The 15543-nt window shown below is 33.9% G+C and overlaps 2 protein-coding genes across 10 annotated transcripts in view; both read right to left on the bottom strand.

Moving 5' to 3' along the window:
* Positions 1-491, bottom strand: part of Hrb27C (Heterogeneous nuclear ribonucleoprotein at 27C) — a 38514-nt gene extending 38023 nt beyond the window's left edge. For 2 of the 8 annotated variants that reach the window (XR_014177281.1, XM_081974222.1), the window contains exon 1: positions 76-241. Coding sequence is in view for 7 of the 8 variants with exons in the window: in XM_081974222.1 (XP_081830348.1) it covers positions 76-125 (50 nt within the window). In the remaining variant the exon portion in view is untranslated. Of the gene's footprint in view, positions 1-75; positions 243-317 lie in introns of those variants that run through there. The other 6 variants (XM_081974221.1, XM_081974226.1, XM_081974224.1 and 3 more) reach the window with 5 other exon arrangements.
* A 1741-nt stretch (positions 492-2232) lies between these two features.
* On the bottom strand, positions 2233-15424 carry LOC145740606 (protein FAM91A1). Of its 2 annotated transcripts, none has more exons than XM_081996198.1 (16): positions 15236-15424; positions 15052-15133; positions 14786-14995; positions 14547-14731; positions 12041-12141; positions 11823-11982; positions 11616-11770; positions 11204-11563; positions 9491-9641; positions 9245-9433; positions 9018-9190; positions 5499-5665; positions 5209-5404; positions 4900-5110; positions 4698-4814; positions 2233-4644 (listed from the first exon to the last, which is right to left on the bottom strand). In XM_081996198.1, exons 1-16 carry the CDS (start codon positions 15305-15307, stop codon positions 4516-4518), a joined length of 2658 nt encoding a protein of 885 aa, XP_081852324.1. In that variant the 5' UTR covers positions 15308-15424; the 3' UTR covers positions 2233-4515. The 2 variants fall into 2 exon arrangements, with proteins under 2 accessions (XP_081852324.1, XP_081852323.1); XM_081996197.1 differs by having other exon boundaries at positions 4698-4804.
* Positions 15425-15543: the final 119 nt, after the last annotated feature.

Genomic DNA, 15543 nt, shown 5'->3' with positions numbered 1-15543 from the left:
GGAACGACGACGTGCGTACACGCCGTGTGACCTATAAAGCGAGCTACGAAAAATGCGTTAAATAATGATAAATACCCCTTTTCGTCGTCGTCCATCATTTCGTGCTTGAGCCTCAACATTCGCATGCTATTTCAAGCCACCGATTTATTAAAAAAAAGCGAGATTTGCGGCCGGTCCCGCGCACGGCATTCACCACGTATCACACAAAAAGCGACGGAACTCGAACTGCAATGGCAGCTCGCCGACTTCCGTCAATTTTTCGAGTGCGGCGCCACCGCCACTTTTCCGCGCAGAAATTCCATTCACAAACTACTTACCCGTACTCAAAATCCTCCATAATTTCGGTTTTGCGCCGTTTTTCCTTAAATTAACCCTAATTCTAAGGCTAAAATTAATTAAAACTATTTAACTACCCTAATATTAAACTACAGTTAACTTGAAATAAACAGAGAAACGTCACATTTCTCGGGCAGAGAGGGGTTTCGGTCAGCACCATTTGTGGCCGTGGTGGGGGAAGGCACAATGTGGCTGGCCTAATTTGAGGTTGGGATCGTCTTTTTTTGCGCTAGGATATCGATTTATCAAATGTTTTAATTTACCCCAGTTAAATTAGCTAATAAAACTTTATTCCAAACAAAACAATCGTATTTAAAGAAGCAATTGGCAACATATTAAAGAAAGCGTGCATTGTACGGTAGGCAACCAGTCTTACATTGTTAAAGCAGCGTTGCCTAGTTCAGCTAATACATCATAAAAAAGTGGAAATTTTTACTTGCAGTTTACAGTTTGGATTCCTATTCTGTTTCTGCTGCCATCTGTAGGTTAATCAGAAATTCTAGCGGTTCTGTAGAATATTATTTCTCAATTTCTTAGAATTTCCATACAAAATGCTGAAAACTCCTTCGCACTTAATAGTACAACCAAACCCTACTTAAGGATCAGTACAAAGTGATAATAAAATGTATTTCTTAAAATTATTTTACCCAAACTGTCCCAAACTCAAGCCACAAAAATGAGCCCTTCTACAGGGTGGGCCAAATTGATTGTAGGATACAAAAAGTGGACAGCACAGGGTGATTGGTTGAATTTTGACCACCCCCTTAACTTCCTTAATTTTGATTTTAGCAAAAAACGTTGAGTACAAAACTAGTAGATATTTAGGTCTATTCACTCTTAGATAAACAGTTGTTATACAGGGTGTCCCAAATTTGAGTAACAAACATTGACCAACTTTTTATCCGATATTTGAATTCTACGTCAAATTCTAGGCCTAATTGATGTAATTTTGTATCCGTTTATACGTTCACTTATTAAAAGTATTGTTACATTTCTGTCTCCCTTTATTTGCAACCACGCAATCAAGGCACAGCTGCGGAGATGATGTATGGGACTACGTTACGACTTCCTGGAGAGTTCTTCACAGATGTCAATATGCTCCCTGATCCTCAATCTTTTCTTGAAAAATTTAGACAGCACATGCAATTAATTCGTTCAATTCCTGCCGCTCATCATCATAAGCAGAAAGCCGCTTTTGTTCACCACGATTTGTTCTCATGTTTTTCTTAAAGTTGATGCCGTGAAGAAACCTTTGACCAATGAAGGCCCCTACGAAGTTTTTGAACGTATTTCCGACGTGGTTTTTAAGATCAAGATCCAATGCCAAGCCGTGACAGTATCAACGGAGCGGCTTAAGCCAGCCTTCATCGAGCGATGTCCAGTCCAAGAACTTCAAGAACAGTTTCAAGATGGTTCAGGCAGACCTTCAACTTCAGCAGCACCCCTACGCACCTACTCCCGGAAGAAGAAGGTCCGTTTCAGTGACCAGGCAGGTTGAACTGGAGTATGGCCAACTCACTTGGGGGGAGTACCTATGCCTTTCCCTGATCACCTGGAGCCAATCTTGTTTACCTGAAGTTCCACGGCACGACAGACTTTGATTTAGTGACGTGTTCAGCAACCGATGTGCCAGTCTCGTGATCATCCTTTTCAAAGCCTCACTGTTTTTTTTTGTGTCTGTCAAATTACGTTACGTTTAGTAAACTTGACACTCATGCACCTATTCGGTCATGCGCCATTTCTCCTTACCGTGGGGATTTCAGATAGATAATTAACACATTATCTGGCATATTATAGTGGGAAAACCATAAAAAAATGTCAAATTCAGTTTTCCAATAAAGAAATTGCTTTGTAATGTTGGAACTGCCTCAGTTTCAACATAAAATAAAACAGCAATTTCTAAACATAATAATTAAAATAACTTTTCTGCTTTTTATTAACTGTTAAAAATGTACAAATATTTATTAGTAGTACAATTCACAATAGATGAAGCGACTATAAAACAATTAAAATAAAATGTAAAATAAACTTCACTTTAGTATTTTATAATAAATTGTACAAAAAAAGATAAACTTTAAACTGTACAAAACGAACAGCACTTCCTGAGAGTGCATTAATTATTATTAATAAATTGACGCTCATCGATCAGCCGAAACGTTTAACATGTGAAGCTTATAGGAAAAACCAGTATAACTCATCACAAAAAAATGCAGTGTGTTTAAAGTAGTGTAGAATATTAAGCACTAAATACGATAGTTACGTTTTAAATGCTAAAATAATAATGAATATAAACAGTTAGACAACCGATACTACAAAAAAATAATACTTTTTTTGGAATGCTTGAAAAACAATAGAAAAGTTCCATAAAGAATATGAAAGAGGTATTCAAGGGCGCTAAAAGACATGGGCCAAAATTAACACTTTAAGACTTCATCCAGCACTCCCAAACGTTTATCGATACAATTATGAATAGAGTCCGGATTAAAAAGCAGTAAAATCGTGAAAAACAGCGCTTAAAAAGCACAACTATTTTCCTCAAAAAAGTTTAAAAAAAGGACAAAACTCATTCAGAGATGCAAATTTTTTACTTTTTTTGAGTCAAGGAAGATTTTAGACTGTTTTGAAAACTTTCAAAATTTTTTTAAATTACTTAGGGAGCAATTTAAGGTTTTTGGACAATTTAAAGGTTCTGGAATGCTTTAAAAGCATTTAGAAATTCTTAGACAGTTCTAAGGTTTTTGGAAGCTTTTAGACTGTTTTGATACCTTTTGGGAGCTTCTAGACTAGTTGAAGAGCATTTGGAATCTTTTAGATCGTTTTGGAAGGCTTCGACTGCTTGGGAAGCATTTTGGAGTTCCCGTAGTGTTTTAAAACCTTTTTAAACTACTTGAGGAGTGTTTGAAAGGTTTTTGGACAGTTTAAAGAGCATATTGAAGGTTCTGGAATGCTTTAGAGGCATTTGGACATTCTTAGACGGTTATAAAATTTTTGGGATGCTTCTAGACTAGTTAAAGAGTATTTGGAATCTTTTAGACTGTTCTAAAAGCTTTTGGAAGCTTCTAGATTGTTTTGAAAGGTTTTCGACTGTTTTAGAAACATTTTGGAGTTTCTGTAGTGCTTTGAAATCTTTTTAGACTATTTTAGGAGCATTGAAGGTTCTGGACTGCTTTTAAGGCATTTGAAATCTTGTAGACGGTTCTAGAAACTTTTGGAAGCTTTAAAACTGTTCTAAAAGCATACTGAAACTTTTAGTCTGTGTTGAAATGTTTTGAGAGCTTCTAGACTGTTTTGAAAGTTTTTGGAAGGCCTTCGACTACTTTAGAAGCATTTTGGGGTTTCTGTAGTATTTTGAAATCTTTTTTGATTACCTTAGGAGAATTTGGAAGATTTCTGAAGAGTTTAAAAAGTATTGAAGGTTTTGGACTGCTTTTTAAAGCATTTGAAAATTTTTGGAGGATTCAAGAAACTTGTGGAAACTTTTAAACTGCTTTAGAAGCATACGGAAGCTTTTAGGCTGCCTTGACCTTCCAGACTAGTTGAAGATCATTTGGAAGCCTTTAGACTGTTTTAAAAGCTTTTGGAAGGCTTTCAATTGCTTGAGAATCATTTTGAAGTTTCTGTAGTATTTTAAAACCTTTTTAGACTACTTTGGAAAGCATTTGGAAAGTGTTTGAACAGTTTAAAGGGCATTGAAGGTTCTAAACTGCTTTTAACGCTACCAATTATCTTTAAACAGATAATTGGTATGTTTTTGTCTCTCAGAAGCCTTCAATATCTCAATATAGCTATTGCAATTGTAAATTAACCTATACAAAATAAAACCATACAAAAAATGACAGCAAATAAGCTCAAAAAACTAAATTAAGCCCAAAAAGAAGAAAAAAGCACAAACAAAATCTGTCAAATGATGTGTTTTTGCGTAAATCGTTCACATTAGATCTTAAAGTTTGGTTGCTTTTATTATTTACAAAAAGTAAAATTTCTAGAAATCCGGACTCTAATTATGAAACACCCTATATGAAGAATGTTCTAGAACTTTTCGGATTGTACAATTGAAAGAGGAACTGGGAAGTATAAATTGCTTAGTTAAGTACAACTAAAACAGCTCAAATCGAGTTTGATATGACTCATTTACCACTCCATTCGGTTACTCGACCACTGTCAAAAACTAACGATCGTCTAGGCAGCGGTACCAACTTTCCTCGTTTCATTATTTCCATATTTTCGCCAGGATTGAACTGACATTGTGATATGAAGTCGAGAAGAACGGTACCCAGCTTTTTGCTGGACTCCATTAAATGGTTCAAGCTACAATTTGAGGTTTAGTCGTGGCTTTACCGTTAACTAAACAGAGTTGGTACCTTTCTTCTTCGGCAAGACCGCCCGAAATTATCGCGTCGCAAATTTTCGTATTGGCATCTGCGTCGAATAGTGGTATGCCAAAATGACAATCTAGTATTGTCCATTCCTGCAAAAAGCTTTAAAGTTACGAAATATAAAAAGTGGAAAATAGAAACGGGAGAAGTAGCAACACAACATAATGACAAACCTTTTCCAACTTACCTTAATAAAAGCTGCTGTCTCTTCCTCTTTATTATCTAATTTATTGCCGTCTATTGCATCCTCTATTCTACTAAAAATTCCGACGTTTTCATCAGTAGGACTCATTAGTTGTTCTACCGAATCCACTCGATCCAACGGAGAACTTTGAGTATCGTGATGTTTACTATCTAATTGGTTCAATTCTTCTTGGAGTAACGTGGCACAGTCTTGACTAAAAATTCACGGGTATTTACAGAGTAAAAATGTTAGTTATCAAATTCTCTGATTGCATTAAAACTACCTGGAGAATTATTTTAAAAACTAAGCTACCTGGTAAATCCATTAGTGGGAGACGACCTTTGACTGCCACTGTCAACGGGAGTAACGGCAAAATGCGACTCGACCGGCGACTGCAGCCTTAATTCGGTAGAATTTTTCTTTTCAAATCGGAAATTTTCATTTGCTAATGACGTGGAAACGGCGCCGGTCTTTTTCAGGCTATTGCCCGGATGAGACTTGTGAGAATCTATAAAAAATAGACGATGTGTATTTGGTGTTTGAAAGTATACAAATCCATGTTTGTAAACTATCTCATGAAATAACTATCACACTCAAGTTACCTCTCAAATGAACCTGAGTTGCTTCTCCTTGAGGCCGACCGAAATCAAGTACTCCAACGTTGGCAAATGTCAAATATCCGCAATTATGATTGAAATCCAAGAGATTGGATAAAGCCGCCACTGCTGGGTGTTTTTCCAGTGGCAGTTCAGATTCAGGATTCAGTTTTCTTAAACAAAGACTCAAATAAGTATTTAGTATGATGATCAAACACAAAATATGAAGATTGCCCCCAACTAGCAAAATTATGTACATATTAATATTTGATTATGTGATAATACTATTAATTTTTTACTGTTGCCTCTTTTTATTATACTTCATTATTTTTAACTATTATGTGGATCTTTTAACCTCAACATATATGTGACAAAATTATACAGGAATTTCATTTCAAGACAAACCACTTTAAACATCTGTTCTTTCTGTATAAATTATTTTCCAGGTTAAAGGTGCCAAAAAAAGCGTCACAGCATTGGCAAATTACGAATAAAAAACCTCACGTAAAAAAAAATTTTGTGATTGAAAATAAAAAGAGAAAAACTGTGGTATGAAATTCTGAAATTGAGCCCCATTAGAGTGACCAGGCAAGATGAGAAGAGAGACATTTAAAAAACGTGTTTGTTTTTAATAATTAAGATCTTTGCACCTTTTAATTATTAAGAAAAAAAAATAACGACTACCCGACTACTAATAACGACAAACTTGACAATATAGATTAAAAAAAAGCAGTAATTGGTAGGGTGCAAGTAAAGTTACAAATATTTTTATCAATATTTTTACGCACTATATGGAAAAAGTTACTAGTAATTTCATGAGTGCGTAAAATGCCTTAAAGCATGTGTGACGTACTATACTTTTCCTACGACCAAGTGTTAAAGTCCTAGCTTTTGCAACTCATATAATTTAGAATAATTTTTTTTTCATAAAAAAATATATTTTCAACCTATTAACATCATATTTGTACTAATCATAGGAATTATGCTACTAAAAAAAAATAATGTAATAACAAAAATTTTTCAAAAACGTGTTATCTAATTGTTAGTTTTGTTATTAAAATAATGATTTATGGTGATATTACAGTTATTAAGAACAAATGGCGTATCTGTTTTATTGCTTGTTGAGACTTGGCAAGTATTACATTATTGCTATTATACACCTGTTGAGTTATTAGAAGTAATACTTTTGGTAGCATCACTTAATGTGCTTGCTATTGAAGATGATATTTTAGACGAACCGGAATTTATACTTAAAACTTTAAAACTGTATAAACAATGAACTACGCGATGATCTCCATCTAATATACTTTGATCAAGCAAGAAATGGAAACGAAATCAATTAACTGTGCGCTTTTTTTACAGATGTGCGTTTTTTTTACAGCTTTAGAATATATATTATCCAATAGCAAACTACAACTGTGCGTAAAAAGAGTCATTACGTAACGGAAAACTATGCGTAATTAGCTATTTACACTGAGGTCGTAGGTAAAATATATTTAAGGTGGTTCGGCCTGAACTAAAAACTGTCAGTCTGTGTTTTTTGCATATTTTTCTAATTACGATGATGTACCCTATGTTATGTTATGTATGACTTAAAAATGACCTGTCAAAAATCCGGCAATAGGTCAAATGACATTTGCAAAAGAATGATCACATGACAAACTGTCAGATGGTGACACGAAACGCGCTCTAACTTAATAAATTGTTGATTGATATCATGTCTTTAGGCGCTTATTGCGAAAATACAATTTGTGTTATTTTAGTTAAACTGTACCTCTGAACCATATCATTTGATATATCACCGCACTCAGTAGAAAAAACTAATACGGCTTCCCAAAAACAAAAACCTAAAAGCTAATGAGGGTTGAAAACTGAATGCCACGTTGTAAAGAATAAAAAGTAACATCAATCTACTATCGATTAGACGGTCAGAATGGATTCTGTGTCGTCCCATGCTCATTGGTTTAAAAATGGCAATGATGTCACGTAAATAAGTGTCAAGTGACTGAATAGAGAATTGTTGAGCTGCTATTTTCAAGAAACTCATTATTGAAATATAATTGACACATCCTCATATTCAGAAAAAATAGTCGCGAAAAATATGCCGCCCTTAACAGAAATCAAACTTGGTGACGGTAACTGAAAACCGAAACGTCGGATCTACAATATGATATTGCCAAGAAAAGATAAGGTAGTGGCATTTCTTTTCAGTTTTATCATAAAATAAATTAGCAAAAAAGTAAAATCTAATTTTCAAAGTATCGGTTTTTTTCGGATATCTCTGGAAGTACTCGAAATTGTTCAGTAATGAAAGCGCCATTTTATTTAACTCTAAGTTTAACATTTCTTTTCTTTCGTCAAATAATCGCGATTTCTATGGTGATGGAAGAAAAACCCACCACTGTACAATTATGTTAATTTCAAAATTATCTGTACAAAATCAATGGAAAAAAGAAAGAACCCAGCAGTACAAAGGTCAATAAGATGAAAACACTTCGTAACAGGTGTCAGTTTGCCAAAGGGTAATTTGACAGTTGGTCAGACGATATCAACCAGAATCTCAAATAAAGTGACCACTCTGTGAATTTACGTCACCTCCACTTCGGCAAACTGGCACACCTGTCACTTACAAAGTTTTTCTTCACCTCGAGACCATTAGATTGCAATGGTTCTCTTTTCTTACCAATGTATCGTAAAATTTCTATAAAGTAAAGGTATGCGTGTAATATGTATCTTTACGAATTTCTTAAAAACGTTTAGTTCTTAAAAATTGATAAATTTGCACAAAATTTTGCTTCAACCTCAAAATGGTCGTATATCCATTGAGAAAATTGAATAGTAATTATTTCAGTTTTGATCGAAACTCGGCAACAACTCTGGTGTCTGAACTAGACTAGTTCCAATGTCAGGTCAAGAAGTTCAAAATGATCATTGGAGTACCAAAAAATACAGTTTAGTGTAGTACACTTTAAATTATATGCAAAATTTATTTTGGAATCACTTTGGGCAACTGGAAACCAACGATCAAAATTAAGGAAGTAGTAAAAGTATAGTTAAAATCACAAATAAAACTAATTTAAAAAAATGCCACTATTGAACTTACTCATGAGTAACCATTGTTACGTAATCCCGCTATACTTTGAATTTTGCCATACTTGTTCTAATCAATATATGCTCCAAAATTATGCGTTGAACAAAAAAAAAACTTAAAACCGCTTTTTAGTTGCATCATCACCATGACGCTCCATTCTTGCTTTCTTCTACAAAAATATTAAATGCCAGGTCGGTACACACCTTAAGAATGTACTCTATAGCTATAAACATGCACATTTTCACGAAAAAATCTCAAGTAGTTTGGGATAAATACTTATATTAATAACCTTTTCTAAATAAAACTTTAAAATCCTGTATTTTCGTAGCAACGCTTTAAGGAATCGTGGTTTTAAATATTTCTCTTAAGTTTGACAGAGTAATTTTGAATCACCCTGAAGATAGAACATAAGACGTATTTGACAGCTTACTTACCCACTTTTACGGAAGTTGGAGGTAGACTTAAAAGGAAAAGGCAACACTTTAGTTTCGGCAGGCTGATGCACTCCATAACCTTGAACTAGCACTGGTGCAAACTGCAACGTCGCATTTACGTAAAGTATATTGCCGACTGGTATCACAGCCGGTTCATGTAACCATGACGTAACCTAAAATTGTGATTTAGAAAAAAATAAACTTAGAAAATTTGTAGGGTCACTCACCAACAGTCGACTGAACCCTAAGAACATTCTAGGCAATCGTTTAAGTTGAGTGCCTTTGGATAACAGTAAACTGGGTGGGCCATAGCCGGTGATGTAGTACAGAAACATTCGGAACCAGAGACTGTTTATCTCCGGGTGTGATGGGCCTAATAGTGGCGGAGGCATGCTGGACAATGGTGAAATTCTAACCTACAAAAAAATCCTATTAGATTTTTCATTATAATTATACAGGAATAAAAAGCATACTTCTCTCGCTATTGGTGCCATGGCGATTAGTAAGCGATATTTCCGTTTCAATAAACGTTGACAAGCTGCTTCGTCCAGAGAATTTAAACTTTCAAGACGAATTAAATCAAGACCCGGCCCGTCAAGCTTTCTTAAAGCCAGAATTGTAGACCTAAAAATGTTGTTGCATGTTGACAATCTAATAATTGAAGAGCCAGAGAGAATAATGATTAATGTTCAAAAAAGTGCTTTCCAAGACCAAAATGTAAAATCCTATTTTGGAAGCTTTATTTAAATCAAAAATAAGAAAAAATGACAATTTTACAATGTGACAACATTTTTGTGAAAAAATATGTTCTATTCACTATTAAATTATTATTACAAAAAACTAATTTTTTGGTTTAAAAATGCTCACATTGTAAAATTCAGTGCAGAAACTCATTTTAAACGTTTTTCGTATCTTGTAAAATTTCCGTAATTTTAACTGTTAGTTAGTTTTTTAGAAAATTAAAAAAAAAAAAATTAAAATTCCATATCTCTGCCATTTTTGTGGTTTCAGCGTATGTAAAAAGCTCAACATGTTCGTCTCGAACTGCTCTTTCACCTGGTGCTAACTGCAACATGTACAGGGTGTTCAAAAAACAGTGTGGTAGATCAAATATTCGACAATTGCATCAAAATATCGAAAATTCCGTATCTCTGCCATTTTTAGGAATTCAGCGATTGTAAAAAGCTCAAAATTTTCGTCTTAAACACTCTTTCACCACGTCAACAAAAATAAAATGACTGTGTTTACCTGGTCCTAAGTAGGTATAAACCTAACCTGGTGCAGAAAGTCATTGTAAATATTTTGGGTTTCTTGCACAAATTTCGTAGTTCTAACCGTTTCCGAAAAATTCAAATTTATTACTTGTATTTTTGGAAATTGTACCCTAAATTTTCCAAAATTTTGTATCTCGGTTATTTCTTGGATTTCAGAGAGAGTAAAAAACTCGTCAACGTCAAAATGTTTGTTTTAAACTTCTCTTTCACCTCGTGCTAACGGCAATACGATTGAACAAATACAGGCTGTCCAAAAAACAAAAAGAAAAACAAAATTTTTAAACCAACGCTCTGCCAGTTGTGACCGCGTTTACGCGTAAAGTGGGTGTGAACTTAGTCCAATGGGTGCAGCAAGTCATTTTGAACGTTTTTGATCTCTTGCAAAATTTTTGTAACTCTGATCGTTTCCGAAAAATTCGACTTTATTTCTTTTATGAAAATTGTATGCTAAATTTTCAAAATTCTGTATTTCGGTTATTTCTTGGAGTTTAGAAACCGTAAAAAACTCAAAATGTTTATCTTAAACTGCTCTTTCACCTTCCCTGCGCTGCAAAACGATGAAACAAATAAAAAATAGGATTACTTTGTTTTACTTTACTGTAATAGTCTAGCAAGTTTAAGATTTCAACAAAAACTACCAGCAATTTTATTTTCTCTTGCGACAAGACATTAAGAAATATTTTGTCATAAATTATACATTTTGAATCCATCATAAATATTTACTGAAAGCGTTATTTGCTATTAGTATGAATTCCTGATACTACATAAAAAAGTAACTACTATTTCTGTCAAAATCTGTCCAAAAATTGGACTTTTCGATCACCATTATCGTTAACCTATAGCTTTAGTTGTTAGTTGTGCAATTTATTGCTAAATAATTGCATCCAAAATCTGAATAGATCTAATGTTTACCTTAGTATTACAGCATGATCGAAAAATCGTCTAGCTTCACCTTCTCCGTCCGCATCCATCGCCGAAACCTTCTCCAACTCCCCCAAAAAACTATCTAAACTCTCGTGCTGCAATTTACCCACTTCGAACATTGTAACTGCGTGACGTTTGAGGCCAGGAGACAAGTTTCCCATCATCAAGAAAGCCGTAAGAGCGGAATCGAACAAAAAAGCGACCCTAAGTCCCGCCTGATTGTTGCTAGAGTTGGGAGAGTTGCTCAAACTGTCTGGAGGGTGTTCCGTTGTGGGAGTTTGCAGAGCAGGTGCATTATTAGATGTTAAAGTTAGGGAAAGAGTTAGAGGGGTTATATCAACTGGAGGGCTGCAAAAAATCAGTTTGAATATTTAATGAGTACACATACAAAATAGGACACCTTTCGTCTGCTATTGGTTTATTTAACCAAGACGGGTGACGTCTAGCTCGGTCTTGTTCAGTTTCAGGATCTAATTTTTTCGCAAACCTTAAACGACAGTAAAGTGATACTGCTTGCTTAACCAGCTCAGTGTCGACTTCTAACACAGATGCCAACTAAAACAAACATCTTATGCATACAATAAAACATTTAATTAAACAAACATACTTCTCCTATAGTAGTGTGATCATCTATAGATACAAAAATTTTGTAAAGTAGAGTCTCAAAGTAGTCTCCTAAAATTCTATTCATTACAAAGCCTTGTAAAGGCGGCACTTGAACCCTATCGGCAGCAGTTATAGGCACATCTAAGTATATTAATCCTTTTCTAAAAACCAACATTTGTGTCGAACAAAAACATTCCAGTTTTTAAAACTGTTACTTACTTATACAAGCTAAGTACCACATTATAGTTTAAGTCACCAGCGTTTTGTGATCCTAAATCTATTAGTTTATCAATTACAGCTAACTCCTCTTCATTTACGAGCTGTAAGAAGAAACATTTAGTCAGTGCTAGAGATGTTTTACCTGGTGCTATAGTAATGTGTAATTGCTATGAAATACCATGGTGACATAATATCTGTCCTGGACAAGTACCTAACCAGATTACAGAAACAAATATTATTGGTCATCTAGAGGAAAAAGCCTTGCCGAAAGTCAGAAAAACCTTTTAGATCAGAGCTCTGTCAAAATCGGATTATTAAGTTTAGAAAAATTTACCTATTTTTGCTTAAAAAATACAGTAAAATAGTTGTTTTTACTTACAATATTATTTGTATGTTGTCACGCAATACTTAAAGCAGAATTTCAGTGATGTATCCATAGAGACATCATTTAGGAATGTATTATTTTTAATGTGAAATTAATTACTGTTTAATTCGAAGGGTAAACCGCTAAGTACAATTTTTTACACTAATTCCTAATATACCAATAATGCCCAGAAATTCTTAATAATTCCAAATGTGAAATTTGATATTTTAAGTCTCCAAAACAATTTTAACTTACACATATCAAGAAACGTTTTATTTTCTTGGTTTATATGTTAAAAAACGTCAAAATATATGATACAGGGTAGTCAAATAATGGGCTCAACAAATCAGTTCTAAAAAAAAGACAGAAAGTCTAGTTTTTCAAATGGAACACTTAACACTCCTTAACTTTGATTCTCTGTTCAAAATTTTAAATTAAGGTAAGTTTGTATTAGGTCACTTATTTAAAAATTTCATTCTTTAAATTGATACATTGAACCACCCTGTAACTGTCAAAATAACTAAAAGATTGAAGGTTTAAGTAGTAGCTGTCTAAGTACAGTCAAAACTGTCTTTATTGTCAAATAACTCCCTGTAAATACTACTATGCTTCAGAACTCCCTGTAAATAACTCATTTATTTGCAACACTTTCTAAAGACTTTTGTATGTCAATGGATAGAAAATACAGTGTGCTTTTCAGAAATATGGCGGCCTGTTTTGATAGGTTGCTTTGTTTGGCCGCCAGAGGGTTCCAAAACTAACTAAATGTTTTCCTTGACTGTTTACCAATTTAATTTCTTTTAGAGATTTTTTTTAAATCGGGCAGGTACGGCCCTGATATTTGGCATAAACCTAACACAATGATTGTCAAATCTAGGGCCGAAGCAAAACTGCGAAAATAAAATTAAATTAAGGTCGATTTTTCGCTTGCACTAAGTGGCTAACATAACGCAAAACCCATTAGGATAAGTGGCGGTGTTTAACGCAAATTTGACCCTAACAAAAATTGTTATTTGCACAGTTTTTCAAGAAATATCAAAGCATTACATCCTAGTAGACCCAGTAAATCACGTAACCGTGTTTTCCTAATTTTCAAGGGTAAAATTAGCCCGTATCCAGTCAAAAATTGTTTTTGGTGCACCCTGTCACTAAACCGTAAATAACAAGCTTATTTGTAACACTTTGTATATACTTTTATAAGTCAATGGACAGCCAATGAAATAAGCTTTCCATTGACGAATAAAAGTCGATTGGTTAGTGGTACCGTTTGGCCGCTAGAGGGCGTCAACGTTGACTAATTTCTTTGGTGTATCCTTTTGTTTAATCCTCAAAAACTCGCTTAATTGCACTATTTTTGATAGAGTTTTATACATCAATTGATAGCCAATAAAATGAGCTTAAAAGTTAGGTTAGGTTAGTTAATTTAAATTGCCTATATGACTTTAAGCAGTTTTAATAAAGCCCTGGCAAATTGAACTTTCCAATTTCATTTACACTTTGTATTATTATTTTAGGCAGTTTTTAAACTGACCTGGCTTTAGGACAACTGTCCAGAATAATCAAATTATATTATATATAATACTATATTTATGCACTTAAGTAAATTCTGCAACACTTAATAACATAAAAATGATATATGGATAAAATGACACAAAAACAAAATGAGCAAACAATACAATAGACAGGTACATAGTTTTGAATGTAAGAGTAAACACGAGAGTAAACATTTAAAATGCTGTAGGTACCTGTCTATTGCATGTGTGTTTTACCCATACACAATCAATTAAATCAAATATAGGTGGTACCACTAAAGCTATAACCTATACCACTAAGCACATATTCAACCAATAATTTGAATTAAAAAAGTTTGTTAGTAAGCAACATAATAAGTATAAGGCCAAATATTCTGTTTATCAAGAAACATGAATTAAAATTAAACCTACTTTACTACCTCTTAATTGCTGTTGTTGTAGTAAACAAGAAAAGAAGTATTTAAAGCATTCTGACCTTACTAACTATTTCATGGTGGTTCTGCATGATTAAATACAATTTCACACTAATTACTGATACTGATGCCTGAAAATTTCTACTTGAGTGAAGTTTAAAAGGCAAAATAGCAGAAAAAGCTGAAAGATAACTAACCTTTACATCCTCTTCTAATACTAGACCAACTTCAACACGCCACCAGGGTTCCATGTGGATATTAACTGGCAGTTGGGGCAGTAGCACTCTAACATTTTTCTTGCCAAATAATCTGGCTTTGTTGGACCTTGACTGGTTGATTAAATCTATATATTCATTTCTTCCAATTCCTAACAGTCTCAAACCTAAAAATAGTTTAAAACACTGCATGGAAATCCTATCAGTTTGTGGTTACTTACAATCAGCTGCAGTAAAGTTGGGTAGTGTATCATAACTTTTCTCAGCTTGCATTAATCTTTCAACTACAGAAATATAATAATTAAACGGTGTTATTCTGAGACCTTTTACAACCATATCAGCTAAGTGATATGGAAACAACATGAGTCTTTCTCTGCTGAAAGACACGACACGTTCATAGTAACGTTTCTCATCCTTGAAAACATGACGAACTGCAATGTAAAGTATTTTTCAAACCTGTAATGGTAATATAAGTTTTAAAGCATACCCAAGTTGCCTCGAAATCGAAGTTGATTTTGTATACTAAAATTCACTATATACCTTTCGTAATTCTTTGAATTGTTTACAATCTGAAAAGCAACACCTATTAATATTCTTTGCAGTGCTGTTATCAGTATTTATCAAGCTAATTGAATAATTGTAGATTAAAAGAAAATGGGTTTAAACATTACCTGTCGTACGTGCGTAGGAAGGCGCGACCAAGGAACATTTTTTCTTATATGGTCCTCCACTTCGGGATTCATGTTGTAAATGCTGAAACACCAAAATTCGCAACAAGATAATAGATAATTTTTAAAAAACAAGAGTTTTTTGTTTTTGTTCTGCTACAATTTCCTACATGTCTGCAAAAGTCATAACAAACCACTTTTGCACACGCGCGATTTCGATTTGTTCTTTTAGGTGATCTTTAAGGTTTGACGTACCATGACAGTCGATCACATGATCACTTTACCACGTAAACCACATTGGTCATGTGGGC

The sequence above is a fragment of the Ips typographus genome, linkage group LG2 (genome assembly GCF_016097725.1).
Source record: "Ips typographus isolate SLU linkage group LG2, UJ_Ityp_2.0, whole genome shotgun sequence".
Lineage (NCBI taxonomy): Eukaryota > Metazoa > Arthropoda > Insecta > Coleoptera > Curculionidae > Ips > Ips typographus.
Note: the sequence above shows the minus strand (reverse complement) of the source record. Positions and strands in the feature narration are given on the sequence as shown.